General features: G+C 48.1%; 1 protein-coding gene across 1 annotated transcript in view; it reads left to right on the top strand.

The window, feature by feature from the left end:
- LOC105703999 (transcription factor SUM-1) overlaps positions 1–12486 on the top strand; it is a 34230-nt gene extending 21744 nt beyond the window's left edge. The window contains exon 5 of the mRNA XM_012432825.2: positions 11573–12486. Within this exon, the coding sequence (XP_012288248.1) occupies positions 11573–11703 (131 nt within the window). The 3' untranslated portion in view covers positions 11704–12486. The remainder of the gene's footprint in view (positions 1–11572) is intronic.
- The last annotated feature ends 3861 nt before the right edge of the window (positions 12487–16347 follow it).

Below are 16347 nucleotides of genomic sequence, written 5' to 3'. Positions count from 1 at the left end.
GGGGAAAAAGATCCGCGAAATACCCAACACCCCGAAATGTGACCGGAATTAAGCCGCGCCCTTAAGGTGATGTAAAAGTGGCGTCGGAGAGGTCTACGAAACATTCCTCCAAACTCGGTATACCGAATCGTTTGAAACGTTAGAACACGAATGCGAAGACTGTAAGGAAGGTGCTGACACCCACAAGATTTCATTTTTTACACATCATTTGGAAAACATCTGTAAACAAATTTTGTAAAGAATTATTAATAAAATCTAATGTGTGTCGAGACCTTCTTTGTAACTTCCATATTCACATTGTCAAGTTTGAAACGATTTGGCACCCTCAGTTCGGTGAAAAGTTTCATAAACGAGACCTCTTCTCGTCACTTTCCCACCCCCTTAAGAAACCCACCCCTCGCGCCCAGGCAACTGTTAAACGTTGTCAAAAACCCGTCTAGATACGACGGTAAATAATTAAATGGCTGGTAAACCCTCCAGAAAAAAATTTCTCCTCCATCCCCTGAAGACGTTCCCCAGCTCCGAATGTCTCACCTGCGAGGTGGCCAACATCAGCCTTGAAATTCGCTCATCGGGGGCGAGACCTGCCAGGGGGTATATTAAAGCTAAAAATGGCTGCAGAAGGGAGATATTAAATTTCAAACGAAACCCACGGGGTTATTAAATTCGGGGAAAAACTCTGGCAGACCGTGCAACTGGGTTGGCGTATCCCGGAAACTGAGTTCCTCCTCGCTTCCGTCCCCCCCGCCCCCCGCAGGGGGTATCGTTCCCCTAGATTTTCTGTTTTCGTCAGGCGAAATTATTCGATTCCTACTTCCGTGGCCGGCAGAGACCCGGGACGTATCCTTATGCTCTGAAAACTTCCGAAGCCGTTTTCATAAATCCCCAGGGGGTTAACGATGCTCCGGAGCGGGCCCGCCAAACTCAACGGGAGCGTAATGGCCTATTCATACAAGAATCAAGGGCAATTACGGAACGGTACGAGACAATGAATAATCCGGGGGTGGAATTCCGCGTTGCCCTGTCCTCGCATAATTTCCCATCGATAAGTCCCCTGCAATAGCGACCCCCAATTATCGTCGTCCGCTGGGGCTCCAAAGTGAAATTTATTTTCGTTAACTTTCTTGCCACGAGGCTGAATACATCGTAAACCGAATCGTATGACACGTTTCGTTTGCACAGTCATGAAACGTGCGTTGGTAATCACCAAAAAACAAGGACGATGAGATGAAACGTTTTTGATTTTTCACTCGTATTCCCGTCAAATGGAGAAAAATGACACCCCACCGGTCGTTAACTAAATTTCATGACAATGAAACTGCACGTTTCCTGGATGTCAGGCAGTGGTTCATGCTATTTCTTGAACCACCTCTGACAATGGACCGCGAAGAGGGAGGTGGGAAATAATTTCAAAGGGCATAGGAAAAATGGAGAAAATTGGGGTAAATTGAAATAAAAGGGGAATTTCAAAGAAAACCGGGCGGAACGCCTCCGTTTCGTCCCCGTGGAGTCGCGCGCACTAAATTCGGACCGTTTCGCGCAAAAAGCGGGACTCGAGGTCCAGAAAGGGTTAGCAACAATTCGGCATTCAGCGCGCTCGCAATTAGACTCTCGAAGGCCCTGAGAACTCCGAGACGAGCGTGCACACCCCGCAACGAAAACGCTCCCCGGTGCTCCGGTTCTAATGAGTATCCGGCAGCGTGAGGCGCGATGTAGATGCAGATGCAGATGCGGATGCAGATGCTGATGCCCGGGGACCGCGTCTGCGTGAATTAGGACGAGTTAATTGCATTTTCATCTTCAAAGGCCTTCGGCCAATTTGCACTGCTTGGTCCGACCGGGACCGAGACACAACTGCCCGTTGATTCCTCCTCATTAGCGACTCGGCTTGCAGCGCCGCTCCCCGAATTGCCTCCGATGATTTTTAACTCGCCGCAGGTGGTACGAATCGACGTGAAAAAAATTCCAGTAAGCGGGAGACTCGTAAAGAGAAATAGAAAAAATTCTCAGGTCGAGGAGATCGGAGAGGTGTTGTAGAAAAAAATCCAACCGCGATGGTCGGTCGCTACGGTCCCTGAATTTTATATAGGGACCGAATGCGCTCTGGCAGACGATTTCGAGAAAATGTGGAGTTTGGATGCCCGGCGACGTGTTAAAATTGGAAAAGTCCTCGCAATTCGCTTCCGACAGTTCCTAGCCAGGACGTGAATCGCTCTCGAGGCTGGAACGACGCCGTCGACAAAACCCATCCCGACCTCTTCAAGCGAAGGACCGAATTTCGGACGGCGTTTGCTTGGCAAATTTGCAAAGCGGATGGAACGTGTCCGGCATCGGGATATCCTTGGATTTCCAGGATTCCCAGGGCTCGGGCGATACCTTCGCGATCTGTCATTCGAACCACCTTATGGAAATGGGCGAGAGAAACGATTTTTTCGCCAGCGGCCTTCGATTTTCCGGGGAGCAAGAAATTCTCGAAAAAATCATTAGTGCCCGCAAAATTGCTCGGGGAAATTCCTAGGGGGTGGGAAAAATACGTTTCCAGGCTAGTGGATATTTTTCTCGGAGTGGATAGGAGGATGTAATTTCCGACGAAGTAACCAGACGAGAGGGGAAAAGGGCTTTCCCGTAAACTGCAACCGCTGCACTCGAAGAGCGCATCGACCATGATTTTCTGTCGAAGGCTCTTCTTTCGAGAACAACTTCTCGACCGAGGCTCGAGAGAGTGCTGGCCTGGTTTCGAATCGAAACGTTTAATACGAACAAACCGGCAAAACCAGGCCTTTAAACCCCACATTTTACATTTTACAAATTTCTAACAAACCATTATTTCATATCATGCGAGATATCAAATAGATTTATATCGGCGCATTGCTCCAAAAATCTCCTGCAGATTTCTCCCGGAATCCTCCCCGACTGTCTCCCACATTGAGCGAATTTTTCGACAGCCAAAGTTCCACCGCACTTCGAAAATAGTTTCAAACGCCCGGAGCTCGAGAACATGCTCGAGTTTGCCATTTTCATGCACTTCTTTTTGCGACGGTAACAGAGAAGTTTGCACCTTGCCTTGAGGCGGTTCGGGGTGCGAGGAAGCGAGCACAGAGGAGCCCTTGTGTTTTCGGCCCTTTCTCGCGCGCGAAGAAAAAGGATGCCCCTCGAAAAAGGACAGCTTCGATGCCGTAAGACGGTAAAATCTGAACCACCTTAAAGTGCCATATATTGCCACGCCACATTAGTTTGACGCATCGTCGCGGAGGTCTCTGGCAGAAACGCGGGTTTAACCGCGGCGGAAACTGCGGCCAAAATACATACTTCTCCCAACGAGGAATCTCTTAATATCACGGAAACATCGAAATCGGGGCCGTCTTTATCGAAGCCGAAAAATGGAAAACATCCTGCCGCATCGGGAGATGCACCGAGAATTTCGAGTTCCTCGTTTAAAGGAACAATGGAAGAAAAAAAAAGCGAAAAAAGGGAAAACACCCTCTCTTGAGGCGCCAAGAAATTCAATCGATAAAATCAAATTCAACTTGTGTCAACGTGGGAGGCACCGGAAATATTCTAAAAATTGGGGGAAATTTAAATTTAGGACTGTCAATTATTATTATTATTATTTTTTTTTTTTTATTGTTGCCGGTTTTAACTACGATTGTGGGCTTTGTCGAACTCGGCCAATCGTGTTCATGGATTATTTATTGTTGCGGCAGTCGCATGGCCGGGCATTGAATCACTCGTGCTTTAATCATGGCAGGAAGGCGTAATTCCAGAGTACAAAGACACGAGATACGAGATACACCCTTCCGGCTAAGAACCTCCATTTGATGTACGCTCGAAAGGGAACATCAATTGTGGCGGGAATTATAAATCACGGGATACGTGATTTGCGACGCCTAATGTTATTGATGTTTCCTTCTGGAGGTGCGAAGTGCGATACGGATGATTGCGTTACCAACGCCTCCGGGATTTCGAGGATATTAAATATTATACGAATTCGTGAAATCGTGGCGGACTCGGATTTAAAAAGTCAAAACAAGAGACGCTTTTAGAGAGGGCGAATATTTCGGGGAAATCCCGATCGAAGGGGAAGGGAGAAAAATAACCTTCCGGGAAACGGCGCGCCTCGATACGAATTTTCTCGAATAAATTTTCGTCGCCGTATAAAAGTCCCCCGTCGGTGGGACTATACGAGCAAAATGTTCGCGAACATCTGCTTGGCGTTACTTCTCGAGAAATTGGGGGGCTCGTGAGACGGGCTTAATAAGAACGCTGACAAGGTTATAGAATCGGTGCCGCCGAGCCTCGGATTAACGTTCGACGACGACATCTTGACGAGGAACTAACAAAACTGGCTCTCAAGAGACGCTGCCGAGAAGATCGCAAAAGTCTGCAACATTTCTCGACCCAGCGTCTTCCGTTTTGGGTTTATTTTCTCCTCGCGAGCTGAATTGTTCTAAGAATTCTGCGCTGATAAAAATCGATGGAAATTTAAATTTAAAAATATTAACGCATTTTTACCTGGATTACATGTCACAGAGAGAATGTCATTTCACTGGAACTTACTGTGGCATCGAAATACCCAATAATTGAGTATGTAATTTAGATAGGACATTTTATCGATGTACATAAAATATTGGATGAGATCAACTAATTAACATTCGTTAACGACCGCGGTACATTTCCATAGATGTTCAATTACAACTATTCCTGGCTAACGACGATCGTATCTTACGCGGTTGTTCCCAGACGAAATTGGCCGCTACTGCATAGATAGAGATTTTGCAATTAGGGTGGACATCATGGCTCGGTGGGCAATAAATAACGAGGAGCCACAGAGAGAGACATTTAAGCGTTCCCTTTTCACAGAAGAAGCGTCCTGGGAAACCGGGCGGAAAGATTTTTGCCGATGAGGACGGACGAGCATGCTAATCCTCCCGTGAATCTTCCAAGATGGCGGCGGCCTCTTCGCGTTCCCGGAATCCTCGCGGTCTTTCCAAACAGGATAAAAGAAAGAAGCGAAGATTCGAAACGAACGTTTAGCGTAAACCTTGAAAAGAGTAAATGGAAATCCGTACGGGTCTAACTTCTATTTTCTGAACGCCAGCTTCTATTTTCTGACCGATTCTTACCGATGAGCAAATATCCGGCTACCGCGTCCCACAAAGATGGCGGCGCCTGCGAGAGTGCAGGCGCGCTCGTTTTCGGCGAAACGCACTCGTGCTTCTCTACCTACGTATAGGCAGTATATCAGAAGGGACGTCGGTGGTGCCAAGCAATTTACCGAAGCGTGCAACGCGAGTGTGGACCCTGATTATTTTAATTAATGCCCAACCGAGCCGCCTCATTTCGCGCGCGCTATTTGAAAATGGCCGCGCCGCGTCTCTCGCGAAGCCCCCGATGGCGGAGGAGGGCAGGTTGGAGGTGATCCAGGATAAAAATCGTATTCGAAATGGCATATATTCCACAGTACATCTGCCAACGATAACTTGCCTCTTTCGCTCTCCTGAATGAATTAAAAATAGAAAGAGTTTTGCTGAGGATGCATTCAAGAGGACGCTAAGAAGATGCAGGACTTCTTCGTTGCGGGGGATTTTCATTTTACAGCGTATGGTTAAAACAATGTTCAAGCTAATTAAACTTGGGAATAACTCGGGGGAAAATCGAAGTTAACGAGCGATCGAAAAACCGGGAGGAAAGGGGAAGCATCTCGAACGTCTTCGCCGTGGAAATAGCAACGGCGAAAAGGGAACCCGACGATCCTAAATTAAAAGGAAGAGCAATGTAGATGGTAGATACATGCCGCATGCACGCAGTGCGTAGCTTCTATTAATACAAACTGGGATTAATTAGCGTTAATGAATACCTGGTTATTGGCAAGCGTGGAACATAATTCAAGTAGCAAAGACAAGCTCTCTGTGTTTAGCTTTCGAAGCGACCAAGTAGCCATACCCAGAGAAAAAGAGCTGGTAAACTGAGCAATTTGACCCTTTTAAGCCATTTTTGATAAAGAAACTCAATTTATCATTTGATTTACAATAAATCGTAGCTGCAACTATTTTTTAATAGTTGAGCATCCTGCTGGCTGTTGTAGGAATTTTGCAGCAGCGAGAATAATATTTATAATGAAGTTTCTTACCATTTGGGGGTAGTTAGGTTACCTTTTAAATATTGCCAACTCTCCTTGCAAGATGTTATTTAATGTGAAATGATGTTCGATTAAATCAACTTCCAAGGGCGATACGTCCTAAATAAATAATCCTTTTCGGTAGTCGCAAATATGGCCGGGATTTTCGGGGTCAACGGGAGCGCCCCGTAGCACGGAGGTCGTCCCCGTGGCACAGATTTCCCAGTTCACCTCCGACATTTCCATTCGAATACTCTTACAAAGGCGAAACGCGCGTTTCCACGAGGCGCCGAGACAAGGGAAGCGAGTCACCTTTTGTGTAAGACACCCCGTGTACCTCCGACGAGCGATTCGCATTGCGAAAGGGCGAGAAAAACATCCCTAGAAAATGCTTAAACGAGTCGTTCCCCTCGAGAAAGCTCCCAAATTGAAAGTCCCTTTGACGACGCACTCGCGAGGGCATTTTCCACACTTTCGGATGGTTTTACGCATAAATTACCGCGGCCTCCCCAAAGGTGGAAACATTCGCGCTCGGTTAAATTGAACCCGTAATTCGGCGACCTGTATTAGTATTAATATGCAGGAAACCATGCAACTGGCGCGGCTCGATGAGATTCGCCCAATGAATTCACCGCAAAATGAGTTCCATGGACTAACCGGATCCAGAATGTATGTTATCAACGTGATAAACGCTCCGTAGAAATTCTCTGCGACGTTAAAAAAAATATATGATAATTTTATATCACTTTTCTTGGATGTTCTATTCGGATATGGTGTACAAATTTATTAATTTGTTTCTCACTACTAAGACATCAAATTTGTAATTTTACTACAACCTTAAGTACCGAAGGCGTATGCATTTTTTTAATAGTGTGGAGATCGCCGAAACATTGCCACAATTTCAGGCCGGATGTCGTTTACCGAATTGTATTTTCGTTCAGCGTATGAAATCAATGGCAGTGGGTTCTCGAAGATGGAAGTCGTTTTCCCTGATTTCTAAGTGAATGGCCGCGAGGGGCCCCTCGCGGTGAATTTCCTCGCCCACGGCTTGACTCGCCTTTCGTCGCGCGAGTACTTGTCGCGGTATGTCAAAAAGTCCGGCCCCGACTCCGTGCCGCAACATATCGAGTAGCAATGCAAACACCTGAGAACCGGACTCGCCTGTTGGGTTTGGCGGGGATCCACGAGTGATATTATCGCCCTGGTGGCAGTTCCTTCTCTCGCGGGTACCTGCCTTCTATACACCGGATGGCCTAATACTCCGTGCCCGGCCGGGCCCTAAAGCGACATCGCACAAATCTCGACTGCGCCGCAAATGAGGCTTGTTTTGGATCGCTTCCATAATGCTCCGCCTATGCGTTCCACCTCGGGATTTTGGCACGCACTCGCTCGTATCGCTCCTATCGCTCGGCTCGCGCGTGCACACCTATAGAGAGCACCTCGGAGGAGTTGACTCACGACGAGCTTTCCGAGTCGCCCAACCTGCAATCGGGGGCCATTTTCTCCCCTCCGGACGTTCCCGTTCCCGTTCCCAGACTTCTAAATTCGATTTCGACCATCTAGCCCAGAATTGCCGAGAACCCCAGGCGAGGGGATTTTTCTAGGATTTTTTATCCCCCGATCGGGGATATCGCGACCCTCCGTCCTTTGCTCGCGAATGCGCGTACTCGCGTCCGCTCGTCTATTTTCAGAATATGGGCCAATTAATTCCGCTACATTTTGGGTGCGCCCGGAGCGAAAAACGAAAGCCTCCCGAATCCCATACGCAAATAGACGCGGGGATAAATGTCCGCATCGCGAGTCTCTGATGCCGGCCACGAGCCTCGTTATAAATGTGTATCATTTAATAGCGAGCATGTGTACCGTATCACGGCGTCTCCGTGCTCGACACCTTGCTCTCGCTATTTCCCGATGCCCGCCTTAAAGGAAGGATATCTAGGCCCGACTTAAGGCGGTACGAAAGGCGCCGAGAAATTTCATCGACGATGAATGAAAATTCCGTCGCGTAGTCTCTCAATGCGAAAGAAAAAAAAAATATTGGGAATAAAAACCGCATAGATTGAGGGAGGAGGGTATACCGTCATTTTTTAGATCATACCAAATTGTCCTATCGTTTCAGTTCGACTTTACTAGAGTTAAGGGAACCGAAGTTAGCAATACTGGTCCCAGGGTATGCGAATCTGCAAGACGGGAGTAATGGCGATTTCATATGCCGCAAACCATCGCGGGAGCTGTCTCCTCTCCGTCCGTCATTTCTTGTAAGGTTAAATAGAGTGTTACAGAAGAGAAGCCAACGCGTCGAGGACGGAGACGATCATAACTCCGTTCGGCCAGGCAGGATATTAATGAATATCATTTCCGGCACGCCGCTTCCACCCAAACCGACGAGAGATCGAGCGTCCCTCTTTCGCGCCGTCGCCTTTCTTCCTCTAACCACTGCCTACGGACTCCTGGATGCATATTTTAACCCCCGGCAACGCTGCATTATGCATCCTGTACGGAAGTGCCGGAAGTGGAGGATGCATCGGGACGCGTCTTCCGTCGATATCAAATATGTACCTTCCGATGCGCAGCGCGCGCCTCCACGTTTCCTCTCAACCCCGGATAGTTATTTCGAAAAAATGATTCGGCGCCTCCTCGAGTCCCGATATGGAATATACTTTACCGTCCCTCCGGCGCTCTCTGGAATTGCCCCGAGAAATAATCTGGGATTTTTTCGCCCCGTACTTCAAAGGACTCGGGTATCCGCGATGGTCGTCTCCTCTCTCTCGCTCTCCCGCGTCCGCCGCTCGCTCCGTCCTCCTCCATCCTACGTTGAGGTGGGTCGGACTCGGCCGGACTCGTCTCCCGTGTCGGCGTTACCGGAGAGCGATCGATCAACGTTTAACGCCGAGAACGCGGCCGTTAAGTGGCCGAGTCCGTCGCCGTTAAACGCTCTTACCCCGGCCGACGAGTTGACGTTACGTGACGGACAGCTAACGAGTTCCGACACCGGGGGTTGACGTCTTCGGATAATTGCCGAATCGCGATTGGCGCCGACGTGGCCCTCCTCGCCACGGAGCTCGGGTCGCGTTTTGCGAGAGACGTCGACTCGAATTCCGGGATCCGCGACTTGACGAGGGAATTCTCGTCCGGACGACGACTCAAACTAACCGAGGAAACGAATTCGGACGTCTTCGTCGGCATTCCTTCCGCCGTCAGGCCGAGGCTTGACTGCTCCATTCGCGGGCACGTCCCGGAGTGACCTCGCCGAAACTCCCCTAAATCCCGAAAATTCTTCTCGGCGAGACCCCCCGGGGCGCAAAAAGTGACCCGGTGGAGGAAGTTAAACGCGCGCCCTGTAAATCGCCGGCGGGCTAGTTTTCGGGTAATTTACCGGGTCCTCCGCGAAAGGGGTCCTTGCAGCAAACGGAAACACTCCGAGGACCCTGAAGTGCGGAATTTGCATATTTGCATAACAAATGGAGGCGCGTGGAGGGTACCTCTGAGTCCTGAATATCGCGTACCTAGCCCGTAATTACCCCTGTTCGTTATCCCCGATCGCGTTCAATCTCCAGTCAACGAGCTCCGCCTGATAACGATTCACCTATCCCGTTGATTACTCCGCGACGAGGACCATCGCCGTCGTTTTCACGGGAATACGTCTTCAACCCTTTGAATAGGGAGTTCTCTCGACATATGGACGAAATTCATCAGTGCGTGCTCGCTATATTGGACCAAATGTCGAACTCCTTCAGTCGCCTTTAGTAGTAAAGGGTTGAATTTGCTCCTGTATCGGGGGCATTACAAAAAGTTCCGTAATAACGAAACTGGGGGATGCAGTTTTGCGTTGCATCTCAATAATTATCCTTTACTTCGGTCCATTGAGGTCCTTTCGTATCAGATTAATTCTGCCTCCAGGTTTTCGGGACTGCCGGATTTCGTTTCAAGTACAAAGCGGCCGGCGTAGTGGCCAACAAGATGTACAAATTAGAAGAAGTCGGGGTGATAGACCGCCGGCCTAATGAATAGCGTGATAAGTGATCACTTGCAGGACCCCGTGTAGGTACAACGCGTAATGAGAGATCGGAACCCGTAACATAAAGCAAGCCCGGAAACAAATCATGCGGTTATCCGGGCATCGCGCAGTGCCAAGAATAACGACTTCAAAGCTTTGAAGCTCCGCGTGCTGCCTCGTAATGCGGATTCGTACAAGAGGTCCGGGCAGGGGGAAAAATGAAAGACAAAAAGGGAGGGGGAGGATATCCTCTCCGACGCTTTCGGATATCCTCCCGAGTAATCCCGGGGGCTTTCGCGTTTCGGGTTTACTGCCAATAACCGGAACTCCATCGAGCAGCCGAGTCGATACTTGCGCGGAAGGACGAATTTCGAAATTCCCTTCGAAGGGAAAAAAAAACCACGGGTTTGTCTCTCGCAAAATGCAGACAAATAAATATAAACGTCGGTTACATGGCGCGCCAGCTTGTGTTATCACTTGGATATCCAAAATGGGGTTACCACCAAAACGGGGAATATATGAAATTTATTTCATCGACGTCGATTTAATTTCTCGGCACCTTTCGCATCACATTGATCCCGAGTGAAGAATTAATACCCGTATTTTCATTTAAATAAATTTAGATTTCGAACGCGACACGCCGTAGCGTGATAATAATTTCCCGTCCCCGGAAGAGGGATGTAAATTTTCTCCGGGATATCTGTAGGCATTACTTGAAATAATGCAAAGGAAATATATTCGGTCCATCTCGGTAGACATTTCCCTTCATCGTGACTGCGGGGAAAATGTAGCGCAACCCTTTCCGAATGTAGATACACGTCGGAATAGAATTCCCAACTTCCAGACTACACTTGCAAAGCGGGTACTTTACGCGCCTTCTTCATTGAATATTCATGATTTATGTTAATGCCGGCTGTCAAGATATACTTTAAAGCAGAGTTTCACATTCGGGTCGATTTAAGGCTAGATTGGCTCGTTGTCGCGGCCCTCCCCCTAGGCGAAGTTTGATTAATAAATTAGAACCAACGAGTGCCGCCGGCCCAATCCAACCCTTTCTTTGGCAACTTTTTCTTATCGTATAAGCTTAAGAAAAATGGAGAAGCTCTCGGAATTCTTGGAAAAACTCGTCGAAGCGAAGCAATCGACCCCTTAGAGGTTGGCCGGGAAATACTCGACACTCCACCTCTTTGAATATTCATGTTCCGGGGCAGAACTCCGTGCTTTACGTGGCAGATGCCGCGAATCGACGTCTTTTGACCTTATCGCCTACGAAATGGGGGGGAAATTTGCTTTTCCCAACAAATTCGCATCCCTCTTTCGCTTGTCAGCCGGGGGAAAAGAAAAATTAGCAAACCGAGCTGCCGGCCGCGGAGGCTTTTTCGACCTCGTTGAATATGCATACGCAGAGTTTCGAAAAAGGAAGTCCCTTAAAAATTTCTCTCTCCTTTCTGTTCCAGGATTCGACCAGACGGAAACTACGGCCGCGCAAAACGCGGGAAGCAGTCTGGATTGTTTGAGCATGATCGTCCAGAGCATCAGCGGCCCTCCACCCTCACCGAATCAAGTTCACTACCCGACCAGTCATTAATGTCACCGATTAATCACCTCAGGATTTAAGGAACGGCCTCGTGGTTCGGAGGAAAAAAAAATGCCATCCGCGAAGAGATTCGAGAACGCGCGTCGAAAATTCCGAAAAAACGAGGACATTTTCGCGAGTCGCCTTCAACCGAAATTTCCGCACCGGATGCTTTTCGAACGTCGACCAATGGACGCGACTTCGCAACAATGCAAAGTTTCTCATGCGAATCTATTCGTCTGCGAAAAAAAAAAAAAATTCCTATGAATTCGAGAATCGACCCCGACGCATTTTCTTAATTTCGTCAATATTTTCTTTTTGCGAGAGGATGCCCGAAAAAATTCATCTTTAACTAGCTTGTACGGAGTATTCAAGATGGCACCTAGTTAGCGACTTGGCCATAGATTTAGAGAGCCTGGGCGAAATGGACGCGCCTTCGTTTTCGCATTCGGCTTATGAACCAAAACGCTACCGGACGGATTGGTGTTTAGGGAGACATCGCGGCTTAGAATAGGTAATGCACACGTGGCAATGTGATGTACAGTGCCGCGGTGTAATTTGCAATTCGATGTGCCCGGACCGAGTAGAATTCTGCCGATTGGTCGTACCTCGGCTGTGTCGCGACCAACTTGAGCATTATTTAAGAGCGACAAGTCCGCATCGTTTTCGCCGCTGCATCACTGTATCATATTTCGCTCGACCGACTTGTATGTACATATATGGAATGATATGACAATAAAAAGAAATTTAATATCTTAAGCCTCTCTCCACATATTATTCCCTAGCACCTAACCCGCCCTGTTAAAAAAAGAATTCATAAGATCCGTCCACCCTTAGTACGTAAATTTGTAGTAAAATTATAAATTCGATGCCTTAATAAAACTTGCACCAGAAATGTTAGAAAATTATATAGTATTTCTTCTCAACAGGGCGAAGACCCTCCTTCACCGTCCGACTCCTGCGAGCAGAGTGATAAAAAAATGATGTGTAAAAAAGTATATAGCAAAAATCAGGGCTCAAACGGTGCCGTAAATATGAAACAAGGGTGAAGCATCGCCCCGATTGGGAGTAAAGTTTTTTTACAGCGCCCTTCACATATTTTGAAGGGTGCTTCCGGGGTTAGATCACAGGAAATGAGCCGGGAAATTGTTTTCCGCGTCTTTCCTATTTTATTCCTCACGAGTCCTGTTTTCGAGGGCAGTTTGGTATTCCAGGGATGAAGACTCTTTACCGAATCGAAAGGGGCATAATCGGTTCGGCTCGATTTAAACGCGTCCATGGTCGCGCCCTCGTAAATTCAGTTTGTAGTCTCGACGAGTCGCGTTTCTGGGTTTGATAAAATAAATAAAGCCGGAGGGTGTGCTTGGCCTTTGTAGTTTTATGTTCCACGGCAAATTGGCTTTACCGCTGTTTGGACAGGCCCGAGGCCCGCGCTTAATAGAAGCTCGCTGCTTACGATCTCTCGCGAACTCTTGATGGTGCCATAGTGGAGAAATCACGACAGCTTCCTGGCGAGGGAAAAGAGGAAGAGTTTTCCACGGCGGAAATGACGCCGAGCAATGCATCGGTGATTTACAAGCTTTCCGCAATAATATGCCCGTACCGCTTCGCTTAGAATTTATGCGGAAATCCTCGCTCGAAAAAAAAATCTCGATTATTAATGTCCCCTTGCAAAACACCATTTCCCGCGGTAATAATTCACCGTGCGAGTCGTGAATCTCGAAACGTTCGAAAAATGCCTCCAAAAGGTACTCCTTGGCCGTCGTAGGTCTCTCAGAAGCGGTATTAAACTTGAATTGAACTCTCGCGATTCTTTCCCAGACGCGGAGAGGGCTCGCACGTGGCTGATGAGTTTCCAGAGTGGTTCCCTATTTGCAACGTAAATCATCGCGTCCGGGGAGAGAATAGGGAGCGCGGGACACGAAACAGGGAACGAGCGTCTTTGTCGGCACGTGCAGACCCGAGGGATGAACTCCGAAAAGCTCCTGTTTAAAAGATGTCCGCTGACGTACGTGAGGTCAGAGAGACCCTACAGGAAGCTGCTAGGCTCCTTGGGGAGTGTTCCCCATTCCGGAAACGGTAGAGGAACGATCGGAAATGGGCCAAAACCTCCGATCATTTGGCAACTGCCATCGATACGCCGCCCTTCCATAATTTCCTACCTAAAGATATCCCCGCGCCTCCACCGCATCCAACCACGTCCAACTCTTGCCATTTTGCCAAAAATTCCCCCGGGGGAAAGGATACCCTGAAGTTTTGCTCATTCTCATTTAATTTGCAACCCATTCGCCTGGTCGGCCCAATTAAAGCTCAGGAAGAAACGGAATTCCGGAGGTTGGATGTGCGTCTCTTTCCCGAGGGTCGTTTTCGAGTGCGCCTTCCTTTTTCAGCTCTTCAAAAACCCGCCTGTGAAAGGACCCTTGGAGCCGACGAGTACACGGTCTGGTTTACGTCCGGGCGGACAAATTTGCGAAACAAATAGTGCCTCGATGGCGGAAACACGCTTCCTGAAAAGCTAAAGGTGTCTAATCGTTTTAACACGCTACCAACCCACCGGCCAACTGGGAACCCGACACCCGGGTGTTTCCTTGAAATTCTATCTCAGGAGGGTTTGTTGGAATTGTCGCCTCTACCGGAACTCCAATACCGCCATTTTGGGCTCTGGAATGGACCTCAAAAATTAATTCTTGCCTGGAGAAAATCGGCACTTCTCTCGTAAATCGGGTTCCGCATTTTTCGCTGTCTGTTTTAAGGCTATATGAAAGTGACCTCTTAGCGGGTTAATTAAAAATGCAAATCGTTTCGGTGTACCAACGTTGAGTGTTACGTAGGTAACCGCAATGGAGTCGGTTGGTGAAGGGAAGTCTTCGTCTCGCCTTAAAGGAAGCAGCTGAGGTCTAATATTAACCAGTAGAGGATCAATGGATTTCCGAATCCGACAGAAGACTGTCTAAAATGTCGTTTCCGGTTTTTTGAATCTTACTTACACGTAGCAGTCAAGTGGGCTTGGGGGAAGATCCGCCTAAGTGGCTCTCGGGTCGTCGAAATGCAGCTTTACGACACTCTTTACCTCCGCAGAGGACATTTCTCGGCCACACACTCGAGAATCTTCACGGCGTCATTTCACAGGGCGTTGTACAACTTTAACAGCCCCTGGCTGTAAAGGAAGGATCACCGTATGAGAGTTGTACACGACCCCGTAAGATGGACTAAAATTACAGCAAAGTACCGTAGAATATTACGGTAAATCAGGAAGAACACTTGAAAAAGGATTCCTCCTTTCCTAAGATACCTTTCCCGAAAGTAGTCGGATTTCCGAAAGAGGCACGTGGGACCCAATTTCCGAGTTTATACGAACCTTTTTCCCATACGAATAGATTCGTATGAAAAATTTGGCATTGTTGCGAAACTGCATTATCGGTCACCATTTAAATGTTGTATACAAAATTGTCAATTTTGCATGCGAAAGGTGATCGAACGAACTCGAAGATCTGAACCCTGGATTTGGTTCGGCTCTAAGCTCGAAATGGAGAGAAATTTATGGAAATCCTGAAATTAAAACTCGGCGACAGAGAACGCGTTCTCGTAAGAAAACAAGGTCTGCTCTTCAGGGGTAACGAGACTCACCCCCTGGAGTCGGAATCCCGAAAGTTTATTAGTATTCCCACTTCCAGAGGGATTTCGGCACGTACTCAAAACACAGGAGTTCCACGATAGCCTCGAGGACCCTCTTTCCGAAATTCGGTTGCATCTGTTCCCATTCGTCAGGAGACGTTCGTTTCGAAAAATTTAGATTCGGGGGATGTCCCGTGAGGGCCCTCCGTCTCCTTCGGCTTGTAAGGGCTGGCAAAGGGAACATCCTCGCTTTTAGATTCGAGATTCCTTCAAGGATCACTGAAGCCGAAACATGCCGGAGGTGTTAGCTTAAACGGCGACTAATTTGCCGCCAGCCCTCCTGACAACTGCTCCTTTTGGCACATTGGTTCCAGGGGTCCAAAGGAGCCCCAGAGGAGGCTCCTATCTCCCCTAGGAATAAATTGATAAATCAATTTTCCGGGCCCCGCCGATAGTTTACTCATTTTTCCCTTTACGGAATTATTCACGAGCTTGGATCTCCAGTATTCATTTACCTCCTAATGGCCGCAGGGAAGCTGCAAGGGGATCAAAGCTGAATTAGTATTTTTAGAGGGCATTAAATTTCGTATAAATTGAATTCGATATCATCTAAATCTCATTCCACCTCGAGAGAGGAGAGCTTTAAGGTCGAATATCGCTCGCCTTCGGTCGTATCGATTTATCAAATATAGCGCGCCAGCTAGGAGGTACGCTTTTCCCATCGGATTTACGGGGAATGTACCGTCCAACTCGAATTTCAAAGGCGTTTCCTCCTGGCCTCTACTTCTCTTTGACTGTCCAAGAACGAGCATTTTCCAGATGCTAGCCACCCAAAGGGCGGAAAGGCCAGGACGATCTGCAGACTTTTGTTAGAGGGATGTTTCACGCCTCGCGTTTCTACAAGTAACAGCAGCGGCTACATGCTTCGAGCTTTTTCTTTGAGACATCGCAGAGGCGCGATCCACTTGTTCGCCATGAGAAAATGTCCGGTGCAAGAGGACCCTCGAGGATCGTAGATCCTCCGAGTCGGATGACCCGAGT

This window comes from Orussus abietinus, unplaced genomic scaffold (assembly GCF_000612105.2).
Source record: "Orussus abietinus isolate OABI.00-Male unplaced genomic scaffold, Oabi_2.0 scaffold11, whole genome shotgun sequence".
Taxonomy (NCBI): domain Eukaryota; kingdom Metazoa; phylum Arthropoda; class Insecta; order Hymenoptera; family Orussidae; genus Orussus; species Orussus abietinus.
The sequence above is the reverse complement of the archived record's forward strand: the minus strand, read 5'-3'. Positions and strand labels throughout refer to the sequence as shown.